The sequence below is a fragment of the Anser anser genome (genome assembly GCF_964211835.1).
Source record: "Anser anser genome assembly, chromosome: 5".
Classification (NCBI taxonomy): Eukaryota; Metazoa; Chordata; class Aves; order Anseriformes; family Anatidae; genus Anser; species Anser anser.
In genome coordinates this window covers 57,191,911-57,209,185 of record NC_139725.1, presented here as the reverse complement: position 1 = coordinate 57,209,185, position 17,275 = coordinate 57,191,911, and the positions used below count along the sequence as shown (strand labels likewise).

At 37.7% G+C, this 17,275-nt stretch overlaps 1 protein-coding gene across 9 annotated transcripts in view; it reads right to left on the bottom strand.

The window, feature by feature from the left end:
• The window catches only part of LOC310900140 (uncharacterized protein), a 222,706-nt gene that overhangs the window by 25,870 nt on the left and 179,561 nt on the right, over positions 1–17,275 (bottom strand). For 6 of the 9 annotated variants that reach the window (XR_014584851.1, XR_014584853.1, XR_014584854.1 and 3 more), the window contains one exon: positions 8,253–8,375. Coding sequence is in view for 4 of the 9 variants with exons in the window: in XM_083837619.1 (XP_083693745.1) it covers positions 8,253–8,375 (123 nt within the window). In the remaining 5 variants the exon portion in view is untranslated. Of the gene's footprint in view, positions 1–91; positions 267–8,252; positions 8,376–12,180; positions 12,936–17,275 lie in introns of those variants that run through there. The other 3 variants (XR_014584847.1, XR_014584852.1, XM_083837617.1) reach the window with 2 other exon arrangements.

Below are 17,275 nucleotides of genomic sequence, written 5' to 3'. Positions count from 1 at the left end.
GAAGGAACAAGAAGTGAACAGAAATGATACAGGATGGCAGAGCACAGGACACTGGGACAAACTAACCAGTTTCAGTGCTGTTCATCCTCACCTGGAGTAACTCCAAGAATAGCTGAGACGTTGGAAAAGGTGAGGTAGGGCTCTTTGAAAAACATTTAATTGAAGGAAACAGTAGAGGCAACGGAAGTACTGCCCCAAAGCTGAATGGCTGGGTAGAGCAGAGAAGAGGTCAACAGCATCGTGGGTGATAGCACAACTTGGAGAGTCTGAAAGATGAAAGGACAGCAAGGGAAAATCCTCTAAGTGAGATATAAGGTAGAAAAGACCCTCGAGACAAAGGGGAACAAAAAAAAAAAAAAAAAAGGAAAGAAAGAAAGAAAAAAAAAACCAAAATATTTCTTAGTACAGAATAGAAAACCAGTTGCTGTAGGAATAAAAATGCTTGTTTGAGACCAATACGTATCAGCAGCACCTATGGTTACCATTGTTTGCCAGACAAAATCAAAAGACATTTGTAAAACTACCTGTGTCCTAACTTATGTAAGAGCTTTAATCTATACAGCTCTAAGTGCTACTTTTTCAAAGACTCCTAGTGTTTGAGGCTGGAAGGGATCATTACATGACTTGACTATCCCATTAAGTTTTATCGAGTTACTAAGCCAAATATCTAGTGACTGTGTAAGAAATAACTTGTACTCAGCTAAAACAGAAATTCTCAAAAGATCTCTTACCTTGGACTCAAAACCTTGGGAAATGGAAAATCTGTCTGTCCTGGGGGCATATTCTAACATTTAATCATTCTGACAGTTAAAAAATTACCCTTAATCTAAATTCATCTAACTACAGTTTCCAGCAATTGATTCTTCTCAGGCTTGTCTCAGATTGGCTAAAGAGTTCTTTAGTATCTTAACTTTCTCCTTGTGAAGGTACTTAAACACTGCAATGAAGTCATCTTTATCCTACTCTAATAAGATTCAGCTCTTGAAGATCCATTATTATAGGTAGGTTTGACTGGAAATGAGACCTGTGTTTTGTTAAGTGTTCAGAATTCAGGTATTTTTCCGCTACTATGAAGTAAAACAGGATCTCTGTCAGTCACACACTCCCTCTGTCACTCTAAAAGAAGGATTTTTTTCTTATTCCCAAATTATGGATTAACTGTTTGATAGCATTAGAACTACCAGGAATATCTACATCCCTAAAATCTTCCATTTACCATACTTTCCCTTTGATGACTGTCATTGAAGATGAGCTGTCTGTGCACAAAACTGACAATGTATTTTTTAGCTTTGCAAAAACATATCACTCTCTCCTTTTGCCAAATAAAGGGATTGAGGTACAATGTGATAATGTACCAGTGGCAGGAATTTAATAGTAATCCTCCAATCCATTTGGCCTCTTGCAACACATTAACATCGCTGGTTCCTCCAAATCTCTTCCTCATTAGTCCTCTTTCTCTCTTCCTGTTTTGTATGCTGACATGTGCCATTGTTCTTTACCAAGTGCTACTAAGTTCTTCTGTGGAGCAGTTGTAAAATGGTTATAGTTAAGGGCTAGTTCTAAGGGAACAAAGGAACTAAGATTAAGATAAAAATCTGGAATTTAGATATGCATCTTCTATGAACATCAGTGGGAATGCAATGAGATGGTTGAAATATTCTGAATTTCCAGTTTTCAGTGGATTTTCTTCCCCCAAGAGTATGATTTTGCCTGAAAAAAGAACTTCAGTATTTCTAAAATGACATAGGAGTGCAGAATATTAGACTGTTTCAGCAGCTTATTAATTCCTTATTATTTTCAAAATAACAGTTCTTATCATAATGTTGATTCTATTAAATTCTGATAAGCTTTCAGAAGAGTTTGAAAAATTCCCACCAGTTTATTTTCTGAATTTTTCAGAATGTTTCAGAATTCCTTCTGCAACTCAATGCCAACAGAGAATCATTAAAATAAATACATCTGCACAACTGTTCTAAACACAGAAACAGAGCAGGAACCTAATTCTTCTTCTCATGGATTTCAGCAAATTCAACTCTTAATCATTTTTTTCAAATTAATGTACCAAAATATTAGGATGACTAAATATCAAATGACTTCATTATTGACCTTTAAACAAGAGTGCAGAATGGGAAATTAAACCACACAATGGGAACTGATAAACATCAAAATGTCTTTTTAAAAAAAGAAGTATTTTTTCTGTTGATAATTGAGGTGACTTATGAGCCCTGAACAAAAAACAAGCTAATGCCTAAAAGCTGTTCTTACTCACTTGGCAAAATGACCCAGAATAATAAACAAATCACAATATTTTCAGTGCTGTGACACTTCACTGGGGGAAAAAAATAAAGGAAAAAAAAAAAGAAAGGAAAGGAAAATGTTAAGTGTATTAATACCCATATTTTATACCTAGTGAAAAAGTCATACATACTTAGGCAGGAGAAATATCTCTTCATTTCAGATTTGGGTTCATACTCAAATGCAAAACAATTTATTCTCTAGAATTTGGTTCCAAACCATCAATATTAAAAGTAAAACAAACTAACCTTATTGAAGACATACAGGCAAAATCATTTGAAACCCTGTTTCTCCTCAATACTCTGTCCCAGACATTAGCACTACTAGAAATCACAGTACCCAGCGGCATCAAAGAAATAGACAGAAAGAAAAAGTTTATAGACAGAAAAACATAAGATCCCTCCAGAAACAAGAGACAGGGAACAGAAAGAAATTGTAGATGCAAAAACCTTGGCCCATGTCAGCAGATGCTGAGAACCAGAAGCAGTTTTCAGGGGTATGATGGAGAACAAGCTGAGGGCGATGTGTTTACCAGCTAGATTTTTGCTTTCTCCCTGCACTACAAACTAGGATAAATTTCTGTAAACATCATTAAAAAGCATAGAAATTGTACGATTGAAACTTGAACACTACCTTTTACTACTAGTCTTTTTCTATCTATTGCTATATTGGTTATGGTTAAACCAGGAAGGCACAGTTCTGGATCCATGCTGTTGTTGACTTCAGTTGGTGCAGAACCTAACCAAAAAGGCTGGACTTTAGAAGTTCTTAGTACCCTAAATAAAATACATCAGTATTTAACATGTCCCATTTCCAATGAGAGTTTGGCACCTTTGAATATCATCCTTGCCATTTATCTGTATCTTTGTAATGCAAAATTTCTTTTAAAAACCTAGTCCAATAAAAAAAAAGGGGGGGGGGGGGGGGGGATCGGTGAGAGTTAAATGATACTTCAAAATGAATGTTTAGAGGAATTTATAATCCTGCCACACATTGTCATATGTAATTCTCTATATCCTGGGCAGCTATGGCTCACCACAAGCAGGTCTTCTGCTGCCTGACAAGGGTTTTCTGTCCCAAAAACTCTTCCTTTCCTGAGCTGTCTGGGCTTTAGAGACTACTTGTGTATGGCAAAAGGAGTACAGCTCCTTTTTTTTTTTAATTATTATTATTTTTGTTCTCTGGGGACACAAGAAGAGTCTCCTGTCTCATGCTTCTCATGAGAAAAAAAATAAATAAATTGAAAACAAAATCTTGCTTTGTCAAAAAGGGCTATGAAGAACTCTATCTTGTTTCCTATCTGTGCAGTATAGAGAATTCTTCTACTCAAAAATTAGAAACTCTTCCCTAGTTCTGCTAACTTGTAGCTCTTGTATGCTAGCAGAGTTCAGTCCAGCAGGAGTTATTAAGAGTTGATATAAAACAGAATCTTAGGATCCTTAGTGAAATATAATTCCTATTAGTGAAATATAATTTTCCCACTGTGTAACTGTTTTCCCCAAAGAAAGCATCTATTTTATCAAAATAATTGCTGGATAATACCAACCAGTGTCCACATTTCATAATTCACGGTATATGCGCTGAACTCAAGTATTCAGTAATCTCAGGAGAGCACCTTATCCATCTTCTGCTTCTCATGTGTTGGGTCATTTTTATGATTGATAAATCTCATTCCTCAACATTTCTGTATCGTATAAAACCTTTCATCCCAGCCCCCTGCTTTCTTCCTGAGAAATTAGCACAGCATACACTTCTTGCAAGGAAGGACACCTAATATTCCTTTAAATGTCACTGAGATGGAGTTAAGGTTTTGCAACATAAGACCTATGGGATTATAGCTGGCCACATCAAACTCTTAGCTTTTATTTTTTCTTATTTTTTTTCCTTAGTTTTCTGCTGCTTGCAGAGAATGCAATTAAGCAAGTAGTGGGGTACTTCAGCTTATGTAAAAAATACGCCAAATAATGGAGTTGCTCAAAAACTTCTCTGAAAGTCTTATGTCCCAACAGCTATAGCTTATGAACAACAACTACTGCATAAGTTTCTTACATGAAAACAGGAACATCATTTTTCCAAGTGACCATCACACAAAACAACTTTACAGTCTATCAGGTCTGTTTCTCAGCAAAAGCATCCTGGTCAGACTACATTAATTTAACTGCTAATGAAGGCAGCAGTCTGTGGATCAGCATGTGCTAAGAGAGGAGAAAAATGGAGAAAATAAACGAAAAATACTTGAAGAAGAAACTTGTTAGTGTGGATTTTTTTTAGAGTGCCTCCTTTTAATTATTCTTACAGAAAGCAATCAGGTTTAGACTCATCTTTTGTACTCTACCTATATTAAGTCTTTCATTTTCCTCACTGACTTAAAGCAATGTTCTTTATTCTTCCCACTTCAAATGAAATATCCACATCATTTGTTAATGCAGGTTGTTGGTTGTCAAAGCTTGTAAGGGTCCTTCAGTTTTGGGCAACTCACTTACAGAGCCTTAGGCTTCAATCCATGAGATGTAATAAGGCAAACTGTAATATACAAGCCATGAACAGACTCATATCTATGGAAAAAAGGTTTCACTTTCTAATGCTCATATAGCTCAGGGTAAATTCAGCTAAAATCCCGTCCGACTCTGACATAGCATGAAAGTAATTCTTATTCATTGGAAATTAGATGGTAGAAGGAAAAAAAAATCCTTATTTTATATCAATATAAGAGTTTCCTCCAAAGTGGTTTTCATTTTTGTCCTGGGGGAAAGGAAGGGAATGAGTTTTAGGGGGATCCTATTCCATGATTTTTTCTTTGGGCATTCAAGTTACTAAGTTTTTTTTCTGTAATTTAGGGAAGGGGAAAATTGTTCCATGAGTGTTTTACCTTACTTTACACCCTGATCTCAAAGGATAAACTAGTGTTCATGGTTTACTATTTCTGCTTCTACTTTCGTATTACAAATCTATGGACAGAGGTTTCATGAACACTGAGTCTCATACATACTGATAAAGAATTCAGCCTTAAATTCACTTCTATGTCATTATTTCTGTGTGCTTTTTAACCTACTGTTCAAAGAAATACTAACCTTCTCCTAGTCACCAGTGCTAACGTACAAATTAAATCCAGGTTCCTGTTACCTGAGTTGAAAAAAGGCAATTTCTCACTGTCAATTTTCATAACAAATTATTTTTCTAATTTTTCTTGAATAAATATTGATCTTTTAATTGCCGTGTTCTTAAATCTCCCTATTGTGATTTATTTCTCATATCATGTATTATACTCTGCCCTTAAATGTCCCAAGCCATCACAAAGACTTGCCTGGTTGTTCAGCAAGAAAAGAAATTCCCCAGAAAATCAGTTCTTCCCAGATGTCTCGACAGTATGCTGCTGTCCCACATTGCATCCAACATAGAAGAAAGACACATTGTCCCTTATATTACAGAATAGACAGTAAAACATAGGTTTCTAAAATCAGAAATAAATCTAAGATAACTTTAAAGTCCCATAGCTTTGAATTATCTAGACAAAAGAATGCCAACGCTTAAATGTTGATGAACTGGGAAAAGATTTGGGTTTAAGGAAGTTTCAAGGAACTAGTTTCAAAGCATACAGCAAGTAGTAAAACTGGTTGAAAAACATACTTGCTATTATATTTCCAGAAAAAGAAAAAAAATACATTTATTGGAAATTAATCAGTCTTGACCAAACTCTCTTGACTCTAACTGAAATTCACTCGAAAGAGAGTCCTGCCAAACCTAGGATAGCCTTGTCAGTAATGAATTAATAAAATGACGTGGACGGCAACACCCTGAGTTAGGAGTATGACTGTACTGAGCGGTGAAGTGAGCCACCCCAGCTTTTTTGGGAGCCATTCCACTTTGTTACACAGCCAGATACCCACCATCCACAGCCAGCAGCTGCCTCCATAGCCCTGCCACAACAGCTCTGACCTGGGCCAGCAGAGATGTGTGTTTGACTTTATTCTAAATCCAAAAGAGCAGAGACCTGGTCCTGCCTCTTCACCGCCATTTAAAGAGCCATTATCACCACCTGAAGACATGACATAAAGTAAGGTTTTGTTTTCAAAAAGAATTTTTAAGCAATAGCAGCATCTTCTCAACAGCAAACTGAACTCACAGTCAAGAAGTGCATGGGAAAATATGGCTGTGAGCTCAGAGAATACTCCTCAGTGGTAAGACACACACATATCTGTGAAATACTATGAATATTCCCCAAAATCAAGCGCTACAGCAGGAGAGAGTGGGCTACACCCTGCTGGATTCATTCACATGAATAATCCCAGGTCTGTCCATGTGGCTGTTTGTGTCAATAAGACAAACAAGTTTCGGCCTGTCCTGAATATTGTTCACTACAGATTGCAACAGAGAAGATGTAATTATGTAAGTGAGAGAAAGGCAGCAGGAGCAATTCCTAAAGGCAGGACATCATTAAGATTTCACAACAGGCTTGTTTTCCCAAGGGATCCAGAGGAAACTAGAGCCATGGATTTCCTGAGGCCAGACTCTATGTTTGGATTCATACATCCAAGTGCATTCTTAATTACTGCATGCACTTAAGCATAAAGTTCCTTGGGAAGTGAACCAGAGTCAAAACAGGTCCTAAAAGCATGTCCAGTCTACCACCCTACACAACCTGAAGCATGCACTGGAAAAGAAAATCCCAGCATTTAGAATGGCCAGCACTGGAGATTTGCCACACACATTTTCTCCAGATAATAGACAAATAAATGTGTGCACTGCAAGGGGAAGCAGTTGCTGCATACCTTCAGGACCAGGGCACTGCCAATGAGAAGAATCAAGTCTGCAGGTCTTGAAACAAGTCAAGAGACATTAAGAGTGAAAGCAATCAGAGTTGGTCTAAGAGCTTACCACATCCAGGAGGAACAGAAAAAGGTACAGGCTGTGCTTGGGTTCCCATTCATTATAAGATGAAGAGTAAACAAAATACTTCGTTTTGTCTCAACATTATGGCAAATTCTATATTGCAGGTTGGCATTGGCACTCAAAGTTAGCTCCTCACATCTCTGGGTGAGAAAAGTTAACGTATACACTCAGTCCAGGTCTGGGCTGGGTTTATTTTTTTCTTTTTTTCTAGTGAAAACTGATTTAGACATTTAGAAAAATCACATGGTGACTGGCTCTAATTAAAGAGAATGCTTTAGAACTTACTCCTTGAAGAAGGAAACTTCCTGCTGGAAATAAACCTTGAGCAAAATTGCTGTGTTGCATGTCTATGTTGTGGTAACTAAAATTGATCATAATCACAACGTAACACTACCACAATGCCAACCGAGTTGCTTTGCAATAGGCAAATCAATGTTGTACCTTTGTATGAAACTGTGCTATATAGCTTTATAAACACACACACCACACATATATATAAGACAAATACAGTCCAGGAGCTAGAGCCCAGTTCTGGTGTGATAAAGAGAGAGCAGCTCTCTTTGGATTTAATGTGGCAAAACTCTGTGTGTGAATCTTGCTTAGCTCTGTAAGGTGGTACTACTATTTCTGAATTGCTCCACTTCAAATTTTAATCAAATCCACTCCTTTGTGACTATAATACACTGCTTCATAAATAATGAAGCTTAATGAACAGAATTAAAAGTTGATTAATTGTAAGCACAGTTAAACACAGAAATGCTTTGCTTCTTTGCCATAAAATCTGTCTACTGTAAAAACTTGTCACTTTCTGTACTCTCTGTCTTTGGATTTTTAAACATTTGAACTGCCTACAGTTCAAATACACTTCCATTTTTGTCCTCCTTGGCCCTTCCACATCACAGGCAGTGAGCAGATAAATGGCTGAGGAAGCTAAAATATTTACAAAGGATGATAAAGATCAACTTTGCAGGAAAAAATGTTGAAAAAAAAAAGCATGTAGGAAATTTTATGCAGGGGTGTGTTTACATACATTTGTGTCTGATTTAATCTCTCTTCAGTGGCCTTACCTGGACCCTGTTCTTCTCCTGGTCCTATAAGCACCAATGCATCCAAAGTTTCCACAGAAGCTTATTGAGCAGACCTCTCTCTCAAAAATAGCTGTTCTGAGACATCTGAGTGTACGTACATGCCTAGAGGCAGAAGAGTTGAAGTTAGGCAAATGCTACCAAAGCCCTCTTATATACTTAAGAATCCTCATCTTCAAAATACTAGCCCTTGAATGCTAACTACATTTGACCATTTAAAAATGATATTTAAAGTTCCTAAGTCACACAGCCAATCAGGAAAAGGGCTATTTTTCCTTTATAGACAGAAATCAGCAATTGTATGTTCTACTGTCTTTTTTTCAGGAGAGAAATAAGATTGCCCAAATAATTTCAGTGTCCAGGCATCAAACAGAGAACTATTCATTTTAAGTAAACTATTTTTATTATTCTTAACAGATCTTCACACATAGTCAAAAAGATTCAAAAGGATTCAAAAATATCCAAAAACGTAACCAGTAGAATTAAATAGTTTTAAGTTTAAAATGATATATTAAAATAGACATTGCTGAGATGTTTTGTATCTCATTTATGTACTTCTCAAAGCTGTGAAAATAGATGATATGAAGCCTTACCAAAAACTTAAATGTAGCGTGCCAAGTGAAAAATAATAGTGATTAGCTTAACAGCATCTTCAGTATGTATCTTTCATAACACATGATGTATTGAGAGTGTGTTTTACTCGGGCTACAGAATTAAACTAGTAGGAGGTCTAGTTTGAATTAATATCCAGGTTCACTGGGAAATATTGATAGACTTAAGTATGATTCCCAGTAATATGCGCTTCTATACATCTACAGTTTGGTCGATAGGGAAAATGAGCTGCCTACACTAAACATATACAGTATTCTTGAAACATTTTAAAGATGTTTTGAAGAAATCACAATACAACATTTGCTTTCATAAATCCAGACCTCAGTTCACGTGGCGCATGAAATCGCTGTGATTTTCCTTACTGTGTGCTGTATCTTTACGAGTCTTGGAGGTGCCTGTCATTTTTAAAGACAGATTCAATGGTATGCGCTGCATTGTCTCCTGCAAATTTGCTTTTGTTCTTGTTTTGTTGCTTTTATCTCTGATATATGTTATGCATCTCCCAGGAGAGGGGGGCTTTCAGGGCAGCGAGGACAAACAGACCACACTGGTGGCAATACTGAGGCTATCCAACAAATGTCATGCAGTTCCCACATCATTGACAAGGATATCCACCTACAGCACCATGTATTTCTAGGTAACATGAATCCATCTGTCATGAAACAAACCTAGAGTGACCATGAAGGCTGATAGATTGCACGTTGACCCTCAACCACCACAGAAGAGCGGGAGCCCTTGCAGCCCGGGAGTAGGCTGCAGTCCAATCATTGGTAGCTCTTTCCTGCAAACTGTCCAGGCTTCCTCTTCCCTTTGCTCTCTGACCTCAGTAGCACATTCTGAAGCTATGAACTTGAGGATTTAGCTACACAGCTCTGAAACCTGATTACCTCTGAAGGTTGGTTACATCGCCACAACAGTGCTGAAATCCATCTTTCCATCCCAGAGATCACATTCCTTTCACAGTTCAAATACCGAATATTAACACCCACCCACCTACGGGCACTGAATAGCAAAAGGGCTTAAAAATCAGACCCCTAAATTGAGATGGAAACAGCAGCAGCCATTACTCCGTAAAACACTTTTAATCGTCTAATTATCGGGAACAAAAGAACACAGGGATAGCACTGAGCTCTCGTCAGCCCGAGTGCCAGGTTGGAGTCAATCTGCAGCTATAGAGAAATACTGCAAATTTGCTCTAACAAAATGTCCTGCTTGCCATTAGACAGCCTGGCTGAGTGTTTCCTGTTCGGTTCCTGTCCTTACACTTGTGAATGCCATTGTTATTTGGTGAAGAAAAAAAAATGAATTCATGTTAAGTGCACAAGTGAAATGACAAGCATCTCACTGTTCTCTAAAAACCCTCCCTGATTGCATGTCGCTCACTTTAAATTCTGATTAAAAGAGGGCATTGAGAATCTCAGCTGGGAATGCAAAAGGATAAATAGACTTATCATCAGCTAGATTTTGCACAAACTACCAGGCTGGGTAGCATTCATTTCAGAGCAAAGTACTGAGGACCACCACTACCCAGATGTTAGTGTACGGTCTCACATAGCATTCTTTACAGCAAAGCATTATTTATTTTTATTTTTTTAAAGAAAACCCACCTCTCATGCAAATTAAAGTTGTCTGTAAAAAACTAATGGCAATATCACCACACAGCAGTAGGGACAGCTTCATATATACCCTTGAGATAGTGAAACAACAATAAACAAGGGAAACTGAGAAGTGTAGTCAGTACTGAGAGGCTAAAAGCAGAAAGACAATGTGAGTCCTGTCTTGGCATAACTTTGAAAATATCTTGTTAAAGCTTGGAGTTAGACACTAAAGAGCAATGGAGGACCAACTGTGGACAAAAGAGGAAAAAGTAGGACACAGACATGCTAATAATCAGTGTGACTGGGCATCTGCCATTTTTCATTTTCAGATGGTTTGGAGAAGATGACATCATTTATCTACAGAGACCAAAATGCAAGCCTTCAATGTGGTGAAGGCCAACATGAGAAGATTCATCAGCCAATATGAGCTTGGCCAAAAACTGAAAATAAACCTGCTATTGAACAAGTGTTAATCATGACTGAGGTGCAAAAGTAAATACTGAATGACTACAGAGGGCTTTGAAGGTGAGAAGAAATGCAGATTATCTTCTTAAATGTTCAGATCATGCAACAATGCTTAAGCAGTTTGTTACTAAAGGGTAGAATAAGGCTCTCCAGGATGCCATTAATTGTTATTGTTATCCTGGAGCAAGTGCTTCTACATATTCACTTGATCTCAATCTCTTTCTATGCATTATGTTACTACATTGACACCCCAGCTGTATTTGGTGTTCATTGTCATTTTCTTGTAGTGAGCTAATGACACTACTATAAAACAACTAGCAGCTGGTGGCACAGTACAAATAACTATTATTCAACATGAATTATGAATAGCATGGAAGCACTAAAGAAAACTTCTTGAAATACATGTGATAATGCATCCTAACTCTTTTCCCCTTCCCAGCTGCTAACTCATCTCTGAATGCTGCTGTAGTTCAGATGCGTCTCCACAATGTGTGTACATAGCACTCTGGAACAGTTCACTGAAGCACCAGCATGACGATACACCACCTCAAAAGATTGATATTTCTCACTCTGCTTAGTCTGTGTGCCACTGGAGCTTTTTGTTAATATTGCACCTGCTCGTATTTGGGAGTAGGTCCGTATCTCAAGCACCTTTTCAACCTAAAACTATAGAATCCCCTAGACTATTCCAGAGTCAAAAGTAAGGGAGCCATTTGGGGTTGCCCCACACAAACAGGCCCACCAAGGAAACACTGGCAGAACCTGAGGCATTGGCCTTTGAGCAGGATGAGAAGGGAAATCTAAATCCACCATTGCCATGGAAGCAGGCATGAGAAACGACAGGCACGTTAGAGTACAGTCACAACTGATCTCTTGAGATTGGTTTCAGAAGAGCTTTGGTTAGCGTTGTGGGATTCACTCTACTGTACTACATTTGCCATTCAAAGGTAAGAATGGGCATTTGAAGAGGGGGAGAGCCCCATCTGCTTTTATGTTGGCAAACGCCACAGAGAGGAGTAAAGAAAACCTTGTCTGTATAAACTGTTGAACAAGGATGTGTTTAATTTCAGTAGCTACTAATGATATTTAGGGAAAACTAAATGCACCTACCTATTTGTAGCATGCCATCAGGTCTTTACACCTGGCAATTTCTTTGAAAGGCTTTAGGTTTGCATTTTGTAAAATAAATAAATAAATAAATAAACAAACAAATAAATAAGGTTCCCACGCAATTTACAGTTTGTTAACCTCTAGACAATGGGCTTTTCATGATGCATAGGGTTTTTCGTTCTTTTTTTTAAATGACATTCTGTTTTAGAAAGATGGAGAGAATTCAGGGAAAAAAGCACTTTATTGATACAGTCAGAATACAGCCTCAGTTAAGTCTTCAAAATGGAGCCTTTAAGTTATACACTAAGGCCTTCAGCCTGCAAGGACTTCATGTATATACTTGTCTTTATGCACTGCAGTTAGCCCCACTGATGTCACCGCAATTACTTTCATAGATATAGTTAGTTATCTTCCATTTCTCTCAATGGATCATAGCCTGCACGTGTACACAAATACTGCATCACAATCTCACTTACATATACAAATGGTAAAACAATTCCCTGTTCACACATTTATATACCCAGCTCAGATGAGCAAAGATTTGATTCAAGAAAAGCCAAGAGTGAATGGGGTCTTTTACAAGTGTACATCTTCCAAACAGAAATCAACTTATAATTGAAGTTGAAATGAGAACTGCTATTCAATTTGATAGCACATAGAGGGTTTCCTAGGAGAAAAAAGGTTTTTTTGGGTTTGTTTCTTTGTTTTCCAGATAACCAGGTATAGAATTACCTCCCATGACAGTTCTCTCGAGCAGAGATTCAGTAAGCAGCTATAGAGGAGGCATGCTACTTTCATCTGCAGATACAGGACCTTCCTGAAGGCAGAACGAAGTATGGGTGCCCCCCATTCCCCAAGACGTCAGTATGAGCTCAGAAACCTTCATAAAACAAAGCAAAGCTTGATTACCACATAGATAACACCAGGCTACCACTGACTTTAATACAGTTTTTGTTATTTTTACTGGACCGCTGGGGTACCCAGAAGTCAGGGAATTTCAATACCCACACATCCTCATTGAATATTAATGCCAGAACCATAACAATAGTGGCTAATAATGAAGCTTTTCACTGCCATGTGAATTACACATCAATATTAATGAAGCCTTTGTTAACATTCAGTGTTCTTCCCTCTCTGTGTCTCTGCCAGGATTTTGGACTGTTTTATGCCAACAACACAGACTTAGATGTCAACCCTGAGTGGGTCCCAGACACTCAGAAAGGGCTTGCTTTTGCAAACATACATTTAAATTAAGAAGTATGCCATATAAAGGTTGCTTTAAATTGATGGTTGCTTAGTTTTTTTCCGCATATACATGGCAGATATGGCTTTATATGTTTGCATATCCTAAAAGTAACACACAGAGGACTGTCTTTTTATCTCAAAATGTTATTACAACAGCCTTTGTACACAAAGTCTGACACAACCATTTACAATCATTTATGATTCTCGTTCTTCCCAGAATCAGACGTATCAAGAAAAGGCAGTGGTTCAGTGATGAGAAATGAAGACAAGTAGTTTTCAGTTCTGTAACAAGTCCATGATACAGATCACTAAGCAAGTTCACCCTGAATTCTGCTCTTCTGCACAGGAAATTGTTCCAGTGCTTTGAACCTTCATATGAAATTTAAATGTAATTGCCAGAAGCATTACCTTATTAATAAAAGTAGAAAAGCATCATTACTAATTATCGTGAGCTTCATTTGCATTTTCTAAACATTTACATTATCTAATCTAACTATGTAACAGATGCTTGCATGATTTCTAACTCAGCTCTTTTCCAAAATGAATATACGACACCAGTAAATAATAAGGGTTGCTTTGGACTACTCCTGTCAGATGCAGTGTCTTACTCAAAAAGGAATTTCATCAGCCACAGAAGCAGTCCATTTTTAATGAATACCAAACCACTAACTTCATTTCAGTACAGCTGATCAACCTTGTTGAATGCTGTATCAACTGATCCCATTTCAATAGTAGATCCTTCAAGATATCTGCAACAAATTACCTCTTTGAAAGAAAGATCCAATTGATTTGCACTAATCTAATTTAGAGGAGGCTAGAATAAAATCATACTGGGACTTAATCTCATCTGAATACAAACAGTACAAAAATGCTGCTGATAAGTAGCTGATGTAATGCTCTAACACACCATGGGGCTGATGTACCAATCCTGCTCCCATTGAGGAGAGCACTCTGCAATTCCCAATGGTGCCACTCAGATTAAGACTTGAAATTGCATGTTTAGCATAGAATATCTGGAACTTAATATCACAAGATAAAGAAGGGAAAGAGAGGAGAGGAGAGAAAAAGCAGACTATTCTTTGCAACAGTTGTCACGAAAGGGACACGGGTGCATTGAACACAGCATATCCAGTCAGTCCAAAGAGAATATTCTCCCACTATATTTAGCATTGGTGCAGCCTCACCTTGAGTATTGTGTGCAGCTCTGGGCTCCACACTATAGAAGGGGTGTTAAGGCCCTTGGAAAGTGTCCAGAAAAGGGCAACAAGCTGGTAAGAGGGCAGGAAGGCACGTCCTGTGAGGAGAGGCTGAGGACACTGGGGCTGTCCAGGCTGGAGAGGAGGAGGCTGAGAGGCGGCCTCACTGCTCTGCACCTACCTGAGGAGGGGGAGAGGGAAGTGCCAGTCGCTGCTCCTAGTCAGCTATGGCAGGAACAGCACAAATCATAATGCCCTTAATAACATGCTTTAACTTTTGGTTAGCCCTAAAGTGGTCAGGCAGTTGGAATTGATCATCTCTGTAGCTCCCTTCCAACTGAATCATTCTATTCTATTCTATTCTGTTCTGTTCTATTCTATTCTATTCTAATCACCAACTCCCATCTAGATCCGCAATACACAGCACCAAGCCTTTGGCGAGATAATGTCCAGGAAGAAATCAAAGCTCTACTCCTCACAGTCTAGCAAAGGAGCCATAAGTAGTGCAAGGAACCAAACCTAACAAATCACAGGTGGTTCTTAAGCTTATTGTTGCAAGCTTAAGGTGAGAGTGATCTGATGTCATTACTAGCAATCATCAAAAGCAAATGAAACAAATGAAACCACTTTTCCTTCCTTTAAAATAAGCCCTCCAGATTTTGGTAGACAGGCAGCTGAATTTCAACAAAACCACCATTTTGACCCGTGCCATCAAGTCCACTGCAGAAAAGAATGGAACCAATTTTACGGCACAGAATAGGATGCTCTAAAAGCCTATATCAGGAGTAACTGGACTTTGAGTCAACAGATTTCATTTACAGACTTTTATTTGCTGATTTACTGCGTAGATTTAGGGTAATTCAACCCACCATCTCACTGTATCTGTAAAATGGTGATAACAATCCCACCTCCCGTGGAAGCTCTAGGTTAAACTTACTAATATTTGCAAAACACTCTGAGGTGCTGCAATACAGGCAGTAATATGAATATAAAACATCACTATACTGCCGCTATTATATTTAAATTCATCAGCTTCAATCAGAAATATACTTATCTAAGGGGAAATACAATAATTCCTCCTTATTCTACGCTACATAAATAACTATGTAATTATAAGGGAGCAATTATAAATGAAAATAATTGTAGCAAACTTGGAGAACTTAGAACTTGCAATAAATTCTGGTCATCTGGGACAGGAAACAAGAATAAATGGATGAAAAGACAAATAGATACAGGGATGCATACATAATCAAATTATGCAAGTGGAAAGGATCTTTGGATCCAACCTCCAACCACAAAAAAAATTTTTTTTTGTGATTGACTTTCTGGTTGTTCACTGTTCTGTTACTTCCATAAAATATGCCAAGAAAACAAAATTAAGTTGGTAATATCTGCAAGTCTGGGGACAGAGTGTGTGAAACCATTAACCACTGAAATCCTCTTCCAACTCTAAGCACACATATTCCCCCAGACCTTTGCAAATAAATGTCTCAGCTATCCTATTTCTATGTTTGGACTCCATTGTCCCTAAGTTAGTGTAAAGTTTCCTGGATGACCTGAAATCTTAAACTATGTTTCACGTCAAATCCCTGGAATGAAGCAAAATAGTAGATTAGCTTTCTACACAGACAAGAAGAAGAATGGAAACAAAAACCCTCATCTCTACAGCTCAAAAATGAAAAGCTATAACATTTGTCATTACTATGGCTGCAATTCAGTTAGTTTTCCTGAGTGGGAAGTCAATATGGTCTCTGACAACAGGCACTGTTTTGGCATTAACAGCTGTCCAAAACCAATTCCAGTTATAAGCTCTTCATAAATGTCTGTCTTCCTGGAGTGCTCACATTTGAAATCTGTATTTTACCTTCAACGTGATTTCAGTAGCTGTTTGGAAGTATACACTCAACAGACCAACTTCCTGCTTTTATTCAGTATTCATGTATTTGAAATACGCTACTGGAGAAAAAAGGATTTGTGTATTAAAGTGTTTACCTTATTTTCATTTCTATTTTCATTGCCTCATATAGAAAGCAGAATTTCCTGATAAACAATCCCCAACATGGGCTAAAACAATTCCCACTTATTATTCACAGCAGAGGTAAAACAGGATTTCAAAGGCTAAAAGATGCCCTCAATTTGCATCCTGCTTCATTTGTCAGTAAATCTGTTTGCTGTTGGGAAGGCGTTTGCCATTCTGTTCTATTAGTCATTCCGTTAAAGCAAGGCTTGTAATTAACACTTGTGATAATTAGGCGTTGGTTTGGTTTGGTTAGGAATCAACCTCTGAGTTTTAATTAAATCTCAGGAATTGACAAAAAAGGATATGGGTTTTTGTTTAGCCAAATGATTAAGCGGTATTTTCTTTATCATCTTTTTGTAGAAGCCATACTATTTTCTACCCTAACCAAGCAGGGATGTTTCATTGTGGGTTTAAATGAGCAGTTTACTAATAATTACTATTTCTCTATTTAATGTTAATAAGAAACTCATTCTAAAAACAAATCACTAACCTCACACAGAATGCTTCCCTCAACGGACGCATTATCTTTATGACAACGCTAGGTCAGCCAACAATACCATATATTACACATGACTTATTCTTTATTGGAAGATAGGGAAAAAATATCCTCACACTGAGTTAAAGCTATCCCAGTAAACCTGTTACGTGAACATTTTGTCCACCAGCAAACAGACAACCCAACCTGCCATGACAGATTCCAATTACAAGAAAATATATATCTTAAACAAATGAAACCCTTGTGTATCTAATGGTGCAATA